This window comes from Leptonychotes weddellii, chromosome 2 (assembly GCF_054177405.1).
Source record: "Leptonychotes weddellii isolate Sample4059 chromosome 2, ASM5417740v2, whole genome shotgun sequence".
Lineage (NCBI taxonomy): Eukaryota > Metazoa > Chordata > Mammalia > Carnivora > Phocidae > Leptonychotes > Leptonychotes weddellii.
Window position 1 is genome coordinate 81692526 of NC_138370.1, and position 15165 is coordinate 81707690.

At 38.8% G+C, this 15165-nt stretch overlaps 1 protein-coding gene across 8 annotated transcripts in view; it reads right to left on the reverse strand.

The window, feature by feature from the left end:
- JADE1 (jade family PHD finger 1) overlaps nt 1-15165 on the reverse strand; it is a 281646-nt gene that overhangs the window by 196954 nt on the left and 69527 nt on the right. For 5 of the 8 annotated variants that reach the window (XM_081811882.1, XM_081811886.1, XM_081811880.1 and 2 more), the window contains one exon: nt 2522-2570. The exons of 1 other annotated variant lie outside the window; for it this stretch is intronic. In XM_081811882.1, the coding sequence (XP_081668008.1) occupies nt 2522-2570 (49 nt within the window). Of the gene's footprint in view, nt 1-2521; nt 2571-15165 lie in introns of those variants that run through there. 2 more of the 8 variants (XM_081811887.1, XM_081811899.1) reach the window with 2 other exon arrangements.

Sequence of the window (15165 nt, forward strand, 5' to 3'; positions counted from 1 at the left end):
TCACCCAATTCAGACCCTGGAAATGCACTATTTTTAGACCGGCTTTGTACACTACTATTTACAAAGCGCACTGTTCAATCCTTTGACTCGCAGCCAAGAAGTTGGGTGAGAACCTAGAAACCTGCCACACCGATCAGCATCCTAATCAACCCTGGGACAGCCAGCACTAAAGATCTGCCTTTGTTTCCTTTTCTTCTTTCCCTTTGTCTCCACAGGAATACCAGTGTAAAAAGGCAAGCGGACAAAGAGGTGGGCCTTATCTGTTCTTGTTGTTCAAATGGGTTGCTTTACTCACTCTCCTAGATAACAGCCCATGTGTCAACATCTTTGGCAGTTTAAGTTGTTCTTTGTCAAAACCACTTTGGAAAAGATTTGACCATTTATTTGCTTGGGAGCCAATGTGACCACAGCAGGTGCGTCATGGAAAACTCAGAATAAGGTGCTTTACAGCCGCCTGGATTTGGTCACATGACAGCCCACCGCTCCTGGCCAATCCACTGCTGGCAAGCCGGCCTAGTGGCCACACGGGAAGGAGGGACAGAAAAGAAAATAGTAGGCAAAGTGTTGGCGTGAGGCAGGTGGTGGATGAGGCAATCGCACAGAGAAAGGATTGCAACACCAGGGAGGAGATGAAGGGCCTCATCATTTTGCAGCCAGCAAGAAACCTGAAGGAACTAAGTTTGGCTCTGTTTCTACAGCTTGAGAAAAGCTGAGAACGGAAGCAATGACTGGGCTAATTCTGGACAAAATTTTTTAAAAATGATTTTTGAGAGGAATCCAGATCTTTGCTTCAATTCTTAGCTTCTATGTAAATTGCTCATTTTCCAAAATTCTTTAATTTTTTTCAGGTGATTTGAAGTGATTTGTATTTCGTGGGATCATTTAAGACATCCCTGGTGGCCTAAAATGTGAACAGTTTGATCCTTTTCCTTTTGCTCACCTTCCTCACGGTGCCATTTTGTTTCTTCACTTAGTCTGGATTGGCTGCTGGAAGAAGGGCAGCCAGACTGTAGCCGGACAGTGATATCCTGTCCTACCCCTCTACCTGTATTGGATGTCCCCATGTTCTCCATGGTAGTATATCTTTCCCTTTATAGAACTAAGCAGAGAAATAGAAATAGGCTTTGAGTACTTTGGATCAAAAGTGGTCTCTGAATTTAAGGCATTTTATTATTTTATTATTACAAGTTAATAGGGTCTCTATATTCATTATAATATTAGAGATTTTATGAAAAAGTAGTGTGCCAAGATGATTAATAACAGTAACGACAAAAGCTCCCTGCTTTTCAGCCCATCTGTACCAGGTACCATTCTAGATACTTTCTACACTATCTCTACCCACACCAATAGCTCTACAAGGTTAGTATCATTTTCTGCATTGTGGAAGAGCACTGAGAATTAGAAGGGTGCTTGGGCAAGGTCATCAGCCAATAAATGGCAGATCTGAAATTCAAAACTAGATTTGTTGTGTCCTTTCTACCATACAAGGCAACACCATTTGCAAATCTGAACCCATTCCAAACCATCAAAGGGAAACTGGCTTTACTTCAATGAATCTCAATTCCATACACTGGGTTCAGGTATTTTAACGCATTCAATATGTTTATTTATCTCAGGATTCTTAGAGAATAGTCTTAGGGCTATTATCTGGGTTTTCACTTGTAGAATTATGCTTATCTACTGCTACTTTTAATTCCCTACTATCTTCTAAGTATTCCATTTCACCTGATTCTTTTCCTGGAATGGTGGTATAGAGAACATGGTCTATAGTAACAGTGCATAAGAATATCCTGGCTTTCTTTACAGATGCACGAATAAATGAGGAAAGACATTTTCCCAAACCTGAGCACGTAGGCAGTACCATTACATGGCAGGCTTGCACACACACAATGTTTGACACAAACCAATCATCGGAGCCGGGCGCGGTGGCTTGCGCCTGTAGTCCCAGCTACTCGGGAGGCTGAGGCAGGAGGATCGCTTGCGCCCAGGAGTTCTGGGCTGTAGTGTGCTATGCCAATCGGGTGTCCACACGAAGTTCGGCATCGATATGGTGACCTCCCGGGAGCAGGGGACCACCAGGTTGCCTAAGGAGGGGTGAACCGGCCCAGGTCGGAAAGGGAGCAGGACAAACCAATCATTGGACAAAGCTTGGACAAGGGTTGGTGATAATTAGGAAAGGGAACAAAGGTCATGAAGAGGTGCAAAGAAAACAGGAAGCTTGTATTGGTAAATTTTACATGCACAATAGTATTGATATTATAGTGAATGTCTGCTCAATAAATTATTCTCACTTTCCTCCTCTGTGTCCATTTATTGGTTGGTCACCATCACCCAATATGGGTGATGGGAGGAAATAAGAAGTATAGGTCTTTTTTCTTTTATTTTATTTGAGTATAGTTGACACACAAGGAAGTATAGGTCTTAATATAGATTCTAGAAAGTGGAAACTGCCTTTTATAGCTCTAAAACCAAAGCTTTTGGCCTCAATGTAGATCACAGATATCTCTATAGTCTTTATTACCTGGGATTTTTTCATTTGCTTGTATCTCCATGTTCCGTTTCTGTTTTGTCTGAAAAGAAAATGAAATGGAATTACCTCCTACACTCATACTGCTATTGACATTAAATTTCATCTTCTTTTATTATGATCAGCAAAGTTACTCATAACATTGGAATTTGTTTTTTGCTTTCAGAGTTATAGCTACTGCTGTTGTTGGAATAATTAGTATTGCTTTGGCACCGTGTTCCACCTAAACTCATAGCATTTGTGTACTATTTACCTTTCAGAAAAGCTATTTGCAAAAAAGAAAAAGAAAATGGGAGTACAGACTTCCAACAGCACACATTTTTTCTGTTCTCTCTTTGGCTCTAAAAGAGGATGCGTGAAACAGAATCTCAGGCTGTAATTAATGCAGCTCTTTGTAAGATAAGAGGTTCTTTTATCTATAGAAAAATTGCTGCACTAATTCTAGTGAGAATCAGAATGCTCTAGTTAATGCTCTTTTCACAAGAGGAATTCACTTTTTCTACTCTCTATATATTTACAATCAAATTTTAATATTTTGTTAGAGGAAAACTGGAGGTGAATAAACAGGCAATGATAATATTATTTTATAGGGCTGAGTCTATAAACCTTAAATATTAATATTATGTTTAGATACATGCTGAAGAGAGATTACATATAGAATTTCCAAATAATATTGACTCTATAGTAATGTACTTGCAAGCGCAGACCTTAATTGGATGCAACTTAGTTCAGCTCTTCTGTGGGGGCGGTAAACAAATTGGGGAATGCATCCTCATTTGATATAGTGAGGAAAAAGGGCTGCAGTTCCTTGTTACGTCCTAAAGTGCTATCCAAATAAGGAGGAACCTCTGCTGTTTCTTTCTTGATTTAAATATCTCCTTGTAGGGCGCCAGGGTGGCTCAGCTGGTTAAGCGACTGCCTTCGGCTCAGGTCATGATCCTGAAGTCCCAGGGTCGAGTCCTGCATTGGGTTCCCTCCCTGCTCAGTGGGGGAGTCTGCTTCCCCCTCTGGCCCTACCCCCTTTTGTGCACTCTTTCTCTCTCAAATAAATAAATAAAATATTTAAAAAATATATCTCCTTGTAGAACACACCTTGCAATTCAGAAACAATATTTTCCTTATGTATGTTTTATGTGTAGGCTTGGAATAATTGGTAATGCATTGGCACTGTGTTCCACCTAAATGCATGGCATTTGTACACTATTTAACTTTTTTAAAAAACCTATTTTCCAAAAAGAAAAGAAGAATGGGAGTATAGCAAATGACTAGAAGTCAGAGACCACAAGATTCTTCCCTGAGCTCCTGTCAAAGAAGACCCCACTGTAAGACAGAAGACCCGTGTAGCACTGGTAATCCATTGGCCCTCGGTGTGTTCCTCATTTTCCACAAACATACCTACTTAGATAACCATTCCTTCCCTTCCATCATAATACCATGGGTGGTAGGTATGAAAGGGGGTAGACAGGTTTGTCATTGGGCACAAAGGCTCAGATGCTTGCTTCAAGCAGGAAATTAGGTAGTTTCACTAAATAATGTGCATGGTTTCTGGTGTGATTGTGCAAGTAAAAATGAATGGGAAATTTCAGCAATAAAGTTATTGTTTTTTTTAAATAATATTTTATTTATTTATTTGAAAGAGCGACAGACAGAACACAAGCAGGGGAAGTGGGAGAGGGAGAAGCAGGCTTCCCGCTGAGCAGGGAGCCCGATGCGGGGCTTGATCCCAGGACCCTGGAATCATGACCTGAGCTGAAGGCAGACGCTTAACGGCTGAGCCACCCAGGTGCCCCTAAAGTTATTGTTATTTAAGGTATAGGAATGATTTTCATTTAAGTGAAAAGATTTTGTACTACCTCAAAAAAAACAAAAGGACAATAATAGAGAGAGTAGCAGAATCGTTTTTTGGGTTTTTTTTAAGATTTTATTTATTTATTTGACAGAGAGAGACACAGCGAAAGAGGGAATACAAGCAGGGGGAATGGGAGAGGGAGAAGCAGGCTTCCCGCTGAGCAGGGAGCCCGATGCGGGGCTCGATCCCAGGACCCTGGGATCATGACCTGAGCCGAAGGCAGACGCTTAACGACTGAGCCACCCAGGCGCCCCAGCAGGATCGTTTCTGTGACTGTCCAGCGTTCACTTTTCCCTTGCATGTCCATGCCCATGTCTGCACACATACACACATGCAGAAAAGGGTTCTTTCTTACATGTTCACAAAGAGACAAGACTTTTAAGCTCAGAACCTCTTAAGAGTAAGAAACTTTTCTTAGTAGACAATCAACAGATTCTGAGAGAAGAAATCTGACAGAGCCCTTTTCCTTGGTTCTCTTTGTTCATATTGTTCACTCTCACACAAGGAGGGCTGCTAGGTAGGGTAAGACCCTCAAAGGAGATGAAAGTGAATTATTCTGGACTAGCTGCCAAGCAATCCTAAGCTTCAATTAACCTGGTATCTCTTTCCCTTCCCTCTGGTCCTCAGTTTTCCTTTTGTATCCTGAAAATAACATTGACATTAAATTGGGTCACTGGGACAAAAATCTGACATCAACTACTGCTTATAATTTTGGCCCCCAAGAAAACATTTGGTAAATAATCCTTACCTTGAGTGCACACTATATTATATAAGACTCCTAGGGTGGTATTTAAATCTGTTCCTCTTAGGAAAAGATGTTGATTATTTTAGACTTGAAATTCCACCATCAGAACATTTGCCTAATGTCATTCTAATGTGCTATGCTCTACAGAAAGACTTTTAAATCAATATTAAGTAGAAATGTACCCCACAGAAGTCCTTGTAATACCAGTGGACATGTACAAATGGTAATACTAACACTATTTAAAATAGACTAAAGTATTTGGAAATAGCCTAAATAACCATTGACAGGTGTGGCATAGTCAGACATGGAAGGCTGTAAACAGTTAAAATGGACTACAACTACACACAGAATATGATTCTTAACAAAATATCATGTGAAAAAGTTAAGTTCCAGGGGTGCCTAGATGGCTTAGTCGGGTAAGCCTCCGACTCTTGATTTCAGCTCAGGTCATGATCTCAGGGTCCTGGGAGGCTCCAAGCTCAGCGGGGAGTCTGCTTCTCTCCCTCTCCCTCTGCCCCTCGCCTGGCTTGTATGCTCGTGGGCATGCTCTCTCTCTCTCTCAGATAAATAAATAAATAAATAAATAAATAAATAAATAAATAAATAAATATTTTTTAAAAAGTAAGTTCCAAGGATTACTTCCAGCATAAAAGCCACTTTAAAATTAAAAAGGAACTAAGGAATTTACTTAGTAGTTTTGTGTATACATGTAGTGATAACACTATACAAAAGTGCAAAGAATAGTGGTTATATTAGGTGTGGGGGGGGAGGAATGTGGGATGGAAAAATGGTATATAGGAAGATTACTGTCAATGTTTTTTTTAAAGTTTTTATTTATTCATTTGAGAGGGAGAAAGGGAGAGCACAAACAGGGGAGAGGCAGAGGAAGAGGGAGAAGCAAACTCCCCGCTGAGCTGGGAGCCTGACATGGGGCTCGATCCCAGGACCTGGAGATCATGACCCAAGCCAAAGACAGAGAAGCCCAACCATCTGAGCCACCCAGGCACCCCTATTGTCAATGTTTTGAACATGAAACATTAGTTTATGTTTGCTTATAAAGTTAATAAACATGAATAAACAAACAAAAAGACCATGCATAGGGTAAAAATCAACATGAAATAAAGTATTGACAGATTATATGGTGGATATTTACATAAAAATGCAGGACACAGTTTTGTGCAAAATAAAATAAATAACAAAAGACTGAAGTCAGGGGCGCCTGGGTGGCTCAGTCAGTTAAGCGTCTGCCTTCAGCTCAGGTCATGATCCCAGTGTCCTGGGATCGAGCCCCGCATCGGGCTCCCTGCTCGGCGGGGAGCCTGCTTCTCCCTCTCCCTTTGCCTGCCTGTCTGCCTACTTGTGCTCTCTCTCTCTCTGTGTCAAATAAATAAATAAAATCTTAAAAAAAAAAAAAAAGACTAAAGTCATCCTAAGGGCAACACACTAAAGGCTTTGGGTCTAGCCACTTCCTTTTTATTTTATTTATTTATTTATTTGACAGAGAGAGAAACCGAGAGAGGGAACACAATCGGGCTTTCTCTCTTACCACTCCTTAGCACTTATATTACACTGAAACTAGCATCATCAATGTCACACAAATAGGTACAATAATTTCTGCCTTTGAACCTTTATGCCTGTTTTTCAAATCAAAATGTTCTCTTCTCTCTCTTTTTAAACCAAAGATGCCCATTTTTCAAGGACCAACTAAAATTTCACCTATATACAGCTTTCTCCAATATCTCAAATCTTTGGTGAACTTTCTTTCTCTTCTCATTCAAATACCACAGCAGTTAAAACTTGATTATGGACAACTGATTATTACTTTTAAATTTTTCAAATTACTGGGGTCTTAAAATCTCCCAAATGAATTACAATATTCCTAAAGGCAAGAACCATATCTCAAACCTTTCTTACAGTCCCCTTAGTATTCATTTAGTAAATATTAATCTCTAGAACTAAAAATGTGTACATCCTAAAAAAAATCAGAATCTATGAGAATATGTTCAATTTAACCCTTACCGAGCACTTGTAAAATGCACTGTAATAGGCACAAGGGTCCTTCAAAGTTGAGTATAATTCTTCTCCTCAAGAAGTCCAGAATCTAGGGCGCCTGGGTGGCTCAGTTGGTTAAGCAACTGCCTTCGGCTCAGGTCATGATCCTGGAGTCCCGGGATCGAGTCCCACATCGGGTTCCCTGCTCAGCGGGGAGTCTGCTTCTCCCTCTCCCTCTGACCCTCCCCCTCTCATGCTCTCTCTATCTCATTCTCTCTCTCAAATAAATAAATAAAATCTTTAAAAAAAAAAAAAAAAGAAGTCCAGAATCTATTGAAGTTGGGGTAATACATCCTTCTACTTCCAAATTTTTAGATCTAAACCAGCCTAGATACTAGTTATGTCCAAGTGCCTTTAACATCTCTAATTAGAGGTTTCACAGGCACTCACCTCCAATCAACTTGTTTATTGCTTGTTTCTATACCTGTCTCCCCAGTATAACTCCGTCTAGTTTTGCTTTGTATAATTTAAAGCTATGTTATTAGCCCTACTTAAAAATTGTTATATTGCAGGGGCGCCTGGCTATCTCAGTTGATGGAGCATGTGACTATTGATATCAGGGTTGCAGGTTCGAGCCCCACATGGGTGTGGAGATTACCTAAAAATAAGATCTATAAAAAAAATTGTTATATTGTCCTGAGAATTGTTCCTCTTATTATTTAATCCCCAATGATATTCCATTCCCTAAAGAATATTTTGTTTGATATTAATATAGAACAGATTTCTTTTGTTTAGAATTTGCCTATTTTATTTTCAATTCTTTTACTTCAAATTATGCTTTTAAATTTTAGGTATTCCTATTATAAAGAGTATAAAGATGATTTCTTTTTTCCCCAGTCCAACTGCCTTTAACTGGAGCATTTAGTCCATTTATATGCCTGGGTTTTTTTTCTTTTAAAAAGTTCTTTCTGGGGCGCCTGGGTGTCTCAGTCAGTTAAGTGGCTGCCTTCAGCTCAGGTCATGATCCTGGAGTTCCAGGATGGAGCCTGATGTTGGGCTCCCCGCTCAGTGGGCAGTCTGCTTCTCCCTCTCCCTCTGTTCCCCTCCCCCTTGCTCTTCCCCCTGCTCATGCTCATGCTCTGTGTGTGTGTGTCTCTCTCAAATAAATAAGCAAAATCTTAAAAATAAAAATTCTTTCCAACCCTCTTTTGGATCAATTACAGTTTTTCCCTATTCCCCGCCCCCCCCCAACTAATGCTTTGTTCGGTAACTATTCTCTTAGTGTTTATCCTTAAATTTAAAAAATAAAGTCATATACTTAAAGTCAATTGCTCTACCAATTTTTTAAACAATGCAAGAAACTTACACCCTTTTAACTTTGATCATCCCTTCTTTGTTACATGTAATTGTTGTCTGAATTTTAGTTCTTTCTCTGTATTAACCCAAAATTATATAGTTACCTATTTATTTATTTTAAGATTTTATTTATTTATTTGACAGAGAAAGAGAGACAGCGAGAGAAGTAACAGAGGGGGAAGCAGGCTCTTCGCTGAACAGGGATCCTGACGCGGGGCTTGATCCCAGGCTCTGGGATCATGACCTGAGCCTAAGGCAGATGGTTAACGACTGAGCCACCCTGGTGACCCAGATATTGTTATTTAATTACATGTTTATTCAGTTACATATTTAACAATTACTTTGCTCATCATTCTTTATTGCACTTAAATTGGGCAAAATTTCTCTTCCTGAAGTACATCCTTCAGAAATTGTTACTGAGTTGATTGTATATATGTATACGTATATATATATATATATATATATAAAAACGTATGCTTATGTTGGGTGTTCGTATGTCCAGAGATGTTCTTTTTTTCTCATGTTCTTGAATGATTATCAGAGTTGGATTTATAGGTAAACAGTTATTTTTTTCTCAGCATTTTCAAGATAATACTTTATTACTTTATTCTTTTGGCTTCTACTGTTGCTATCAGGGTAATTAACATTTAAAGATAAATGTCTTTTTTCTCTGCTTACTTTTAATATATTTTCTTTCCTTTAATTTTTTTTTCTTACAATATCCCCACAATGTGTCTAAGTATATATTTTCATTTGGGTCTCATTGTGCTTTCAGAATCTGAGGACTCATGTCTTTAATCTATTCTGGAAAATTCTCAGCTATTATTTCTTTGAATATTATGTCTCCCTGATTATCTGTATTCTTTTTTTCCAGTAATCCAAGTAATTCTCATTCTTCATATCTTTTACTCTTTTAAATATCTTTATCTTCCAATTTACTAATTTTCCTTTTTTTGTAAAAAAATTTCTATTTAGCTGAGTTTTAAAATTAAACAACTATATTTTATATTTTGAGAATTTCTATCTTTGGACACCTGGATGGCTTTATTGGTTAAGCGCCTGCCTTGGGCTCAGGTCATGATCCTGGGGTCCTGGGATAGAGCCCCGCATCGGGCTCCTTGCTCGGCAGGGAGCTTGCTTCTCCCTCTGCCTGCCGATTCCCCTGCTTGTGATCTCTCTCTCTCTCACAAATAAGAAAAAAAAGTTCTATCTTGTTCATTTTTCAAATTTTCCTGTCTTTTAATCTTCAAGTATCTTATACTTTTCTTATGGTTTAAATTAATTCTTTTAGGTCTTTAACTATTTTTCATGCTCACCTTCTAGTCTTAAGCCAGTAGTTCTATTATTTGAAGTTACTGGGAATTTAATTCTGCTGTTTGTTGTCTCTGTGGCTTCTTATTCATGGTGGAGTTTCTCTTCCTCTACGTGTACCTTATAGTTTTTGATTGAGCTCATCTTCAGCAAGACTTTATCTGTAGGAATCCTGCATGGATTATTTGTCCCTCCCAAGCAGTTTTCCATCTGCCTCTATCGGCCAAATCTGTGTTATCACTCACAGGGTCTTTTTATGTGGATTTCTAGGCTGAAATATTCCTAGACCATCCAGTGTAAATTCAAACCAAACCTACATGAAGCTTTCTTTTTTTTCCTCCACCCAAAGCCCAGGCCAAGACAGGCAAACATTTTTATCACCTCCTAGTGCCCATAGTTGATTTTTTTTTTCTTTTATGGAGGGTATAGCCCTTATTGATCCTGGCTTTATGCAAGGATCTCAGTTCTAACTACTTCACTGGCAATCAAGGCCTAATTTCCTGCATTTTTGTAGGTTTTCATAGGTCATATCCAAGACCAGAAACCTCCCCTCAAGTTTGCTAGAATATCAGTTCATGCCTAGTTTTTGGTATTTCTCTTCCCTTTTAATTTTTAGTACTCAGGGATTTACTTCCCTTAATTGTAAGCTCAGCTATGCATTTAAAACTATTCTTCAGAAAGAACGCCACTATCTAATCTGATTTATGCTATAATCTGAAATTCAAGCCCACTGTTTTAGGTCTGGGTCTTGCTTCTCCATCAACCTTTGTGGACTTGACATTTTACACTATTCTAGAAGCAACCTTACCCAGGACTCAGACTTTGAATCCCTTTGCCTTGGTTCCTACACCTGCCCCAACTTCCAGGGATCCTGGCCAGAGCCAGAATCTACTCCTGCCAGCCTAGAAGGTAATATTGGCCAACAGTAGCTTCCTATCTCATTACCAAAACAATACTCTCTTAACTTCAGATCCATCCTTAACATTGCTTCCAGAATGACTTTTTCTAAAACCCATGTCTGATTATGCAACCCCCTATATAAAATCCTCCACATCAAAATGAAGCCCCCTCTATTAAAAAAAGAAGGAGGGCTATATTATTCAAAAATGTCAATGTCATAAAAGTCAAAGAAAGGCTGTAGAAATGTTCTAGATTAAAAGAGTAAAAGGACACAACAACTAAATACAATACTTTATCTTAGAATGGATCTTTCACTGGAAGGGAGAAAATGTTATAAAAGATGTCACTATTTCAGTCGACAAAATTGGCGTGTGAATTCCAGATTAGATAAAAAGTATTATATCAGGATTACATTTAAAATTGATAAACATTCTATGATTATTATTCTTATTATTTTTACTTTTTAGATTTTTTATTTATTTATTTTGACAGAGAGAGAGAGACAGTGAGAGAGAGAGAGAGAGATTGAGAAGCAGGCTTCCCGCGGAGCGGGGAGCCAGATGCAGGGCTCCATCCCAGGACCCTGGGATCATGACCTGAGCCGAAGGCAGATGCCTAACAACTGAGCCACCCAGGTGCCCCTCATTCTATGATTATGATGAGAGTATCCCTATTGTTAGGAAAACCACACGGAAGTATTCTGTAGAAGAAGGCCATGATTACTCTTAAATGGTACAGAAAAAAATGTGCATAATAAAAAGGAGAGTGAGAAATCAAATGAAAAACAAATGGGACAAAATATTTACAGTAAGGGAATCTGGGTAAAGGATATATATATTGGCGTTTCTTGTGCTATTTATACTTGCAACTTTTCTGTTAATTTGATACTATTTACAAATACAATTTTTAAAATAAAACAAAACAAAAAACCGTCCACTGTTTCTCCACTGCCTGAGGATGTAATCAGACACTTAGCAAACTGGCTCTGACTCAGAACTTTCTAACTACAACTGCTACCATTACCCACCTCATGCCCCAGTTAGCTTCCCATTCCCCAAACACACCACAGCTTCCTGCCTTTGCTTATGCAGGCCCCTATGCCTGAAGATTATTCTGCTCCTTTCCTGCTCAGAAAACCTTCATTTCCTCAAGGTCTAGCTCAAAAGTATCTCTTCCATAAAGTTCTCTGAAAACTCTTACAGAAAGCTAGAATGAAACAATATACTTTGTTTAAAATAAGAAACATGTAAAATTAAAGATTTTGAAAGAGGTGGCTCATTTCATTTTACAACTTTTTTTTTTAAAGTTTATTTATTTATTTAAGTAATCTCTGCACCCAACTTGGGGCTCGAACTCATTACCTGGAGATGAAGAGTCGCGTGGTCTTCCCCCTGAGCCAGCCACGTGCCCCACAAATATTTTAAACTTTATTAATTAATTTATTTTTAAAAGATTTTATTTGGGGCGCCTGGGTGGCTCAGTCGTTAAGCGTCTGCCTTCGGCTCAGGTCGTGGTCCCAGGGTCCTGGGATGGAGCCCAGCATCGGGCTCCCTCCTCCGCGGGAAGCCTGCTTCTCCCTCTCCCCCTCCCCCCTGCTGGGGTTCCCTCTCTCTCTGTCTCTTTCTCTGTAAATAAATAAATAAAATCTTAAATAATAAAATAAAATAAAAAATAAAAGATTTTATTTATTTGTCAGAGAGCAAGCACAAGCAAGGGGAGCGGCAGGCAGGGGGAGCCCGATGCGGGGCTGGACCCAGGACACCAGGATCATGACCTGGGAGGAATGCAGACGTCCAGGCATCCCTGACTTTAAAATTTTCTTCATGATTTAGTGGATATTGTTTCAACGTCTTCACTCAGCAGGAAACTTGTATTTGAAACTTTCTACTATGTTTCTACTATGTTACAGTATGTTATGCTGTATTATAACCTTCTGTACATCCTATAAGATAGCATGCTGTATCATAATTATTTCTCAGCATTGGTTTCACCAGTCACAGTGTGGGATGGGAACTATCTTATCTTCATACTCTTTCCAACATTTGGCAAGATGCCTAGGATGTAGTGGAGTCTAAATAAAATCAATGGTTATTGTGTAAAATAACCTAATTACCAAATATAATTTTAACATGCACCTACACTTATCTCCCAAGTTTAACATCACTATCATTCTAGCAAATAAATAGCAAACACTTAGCAAAAATGTTTTTCACCGAGCCTCCTTCCCATGGGCAATCTAATAAATAGAATTCACATTTCTCCTGTTCTCACCATGCAAAATGACATGTAAAGGGTGGGTGAATAAGGGCTATTGGTCTACACATAGTGAAACCTTTTAACAGCAAATTTACATAGAACCAAAGCTAGTTATGGTCAGAATTTGAAAATCCCACCAGACTCAAAGCAATTTGTAATAAAATTCCATTTCAAGCGATTTGTCTCTGGTTTCTTAGACTGTGTTTTAAAAATACTTTTTGTCTGTAGGTAAATCAGTCTTTGAACAAACATCAACATCTGCATGGCTTGATTTGTCAGATGAATGTGTGTATTCATCTGTCTCTGTGTTTAGAAAATAAGTAATTTTATATTTTAAATTTATCAGGACAATTGTATCAGTGGATATTTAAATAAGCATTGTGAAGTTCTAAAAATTTTCCCTTCTTCCCTTATAGGTTGGCTGATCTAATAATTAAATTGATCCTGGACAGATTAATGGAAGAAAAACAAAATTATTTACATACAGGCGCTCCATAAATGTATGAAGATTCAAAAGGCAGCCAAGTAATTCAAAAAGCAGGGTATAGAACAACCAGAGCTAAAGAAAGGGGTAGGAGTCTGGCGTTACCAAGGGAAGGAGGGCCATTCAGAGAAAGACTGAAGAGATGTTTAGAAAACAAAGATTGCCCTGTTATGCAGATAAGTTTCTTAGGTAAAAAGGTCCATCTATGGTAATAGCTCTTTTCCCGACATGGCCCCCTTTCCAATGTAAATTTAGGCTATTAAGATGGAGGTAAAGAGATTTTGCTAAATCTGCTGGGTTTTGATTGCTTTCAGATCAGAATAATCGTCAAGGCCAAAGTGGCGTATTTTGGGGTGACAAATTCTGCTCCCCTTCAGCACCACCCATGTGCTATATTTTCTAGAGAATAAAGAAAAACAGTGCCTTCTAGGATTTAAATTAAAGTAAAAAAATCAAAGTAAATTTATATTTTTACAGTCTGCAACCTACTGAAAATGACATATGCACAACTTCCCCCAAATCTAATTTAAATCTTAGCTAAGATCCTAGCATATCAGTTGTTGCCTGGAATTTTTTAAAACATTATTTATTTATTTATATGAGAGAGAGAGCAGGGGGAAGTGCAGGGAGAGGGGGAGGAGTAGAGAAGGGGGAGGGACCGAGGAAGAGTGGGGAGCCCAACCTGGGGCTCGATCCCAGGACCCTGAGATCATGACTTGAGCTGAAGGCAGATGCTCAACCAACTGAGCTACCCAGGCACCCCTGTTTCCTGGAATTTTAAACTAATATTTGAGGAGGTGGGAAGGGATATTTTCTTTCTTTTTCTAAAGAAACAGTTAAATAATTGTTAAGAATTTTATTTTTTTATTACAAAGCTGTAATACCTTGAGTATTATTGTGTTTTAGTGCAACATGAAGTCTATAGATTCTGATATTAAGTGTCTCAGACCACAGTCTTTACAAATAAAAAGTCTTATTATTACAAAAGCATTTCATTGAATCTCCCCTTCATATTACAATTTGTAGCATTTGATTTCTTTTCAGTATAGCTACTCCTTTCATAAGTTAAAAATTGAAGATGTGCTGCAACCAGAGTTCTTGAATTACAAAGCTCAGTGATTATAATTGATATAAGAGTCTCTGATCTACAATTAGGGACTAAAAAGAACACACTGTTGACTCAGAAAGGTTGAGAGGCTTCTATGTGATGACCCAGAATAAATCCTAACTCCTTGAGTTATAATAAGCTACAGCACATTATTTTCTCTCTCTTTCTTCACTTCACCTTTGCCCCACATATGACACGTAACTCAGATGTCCTCCCTGGAAAAGAAGAGAATGAGATCAGACATAACTGCTACTGCAAACACTTGGAGGTCTTGGCTCCAGAGAGTAGAACCCATGGGTCAAAGGCATAACAACACCAACTCAGTGTAAAGACTTTCCAACATTAATAGCTACCTCATAACAGAATGGGCAGCTCTGGGAGAATCCACTTCCCATCAAGGAAGTGTTCAAGGAGCAGCAGGTGACCATCCGCAAATCTACTCTCAAGGGGATTCCGACACTGGACCAGACACTGCTAAAACAGTAATCCAAAATCCTGCGATATTGGAGACTTAATGCTTACGATATTATTGTCATTCCATCCATTGCCTGTTACTATCAAAGTCTTGCCTGACATTTTGTCAGTAGAGGTTAAAGTCATTGGAAATATTCACTGCAACAGACCTAAGTATCAGTTT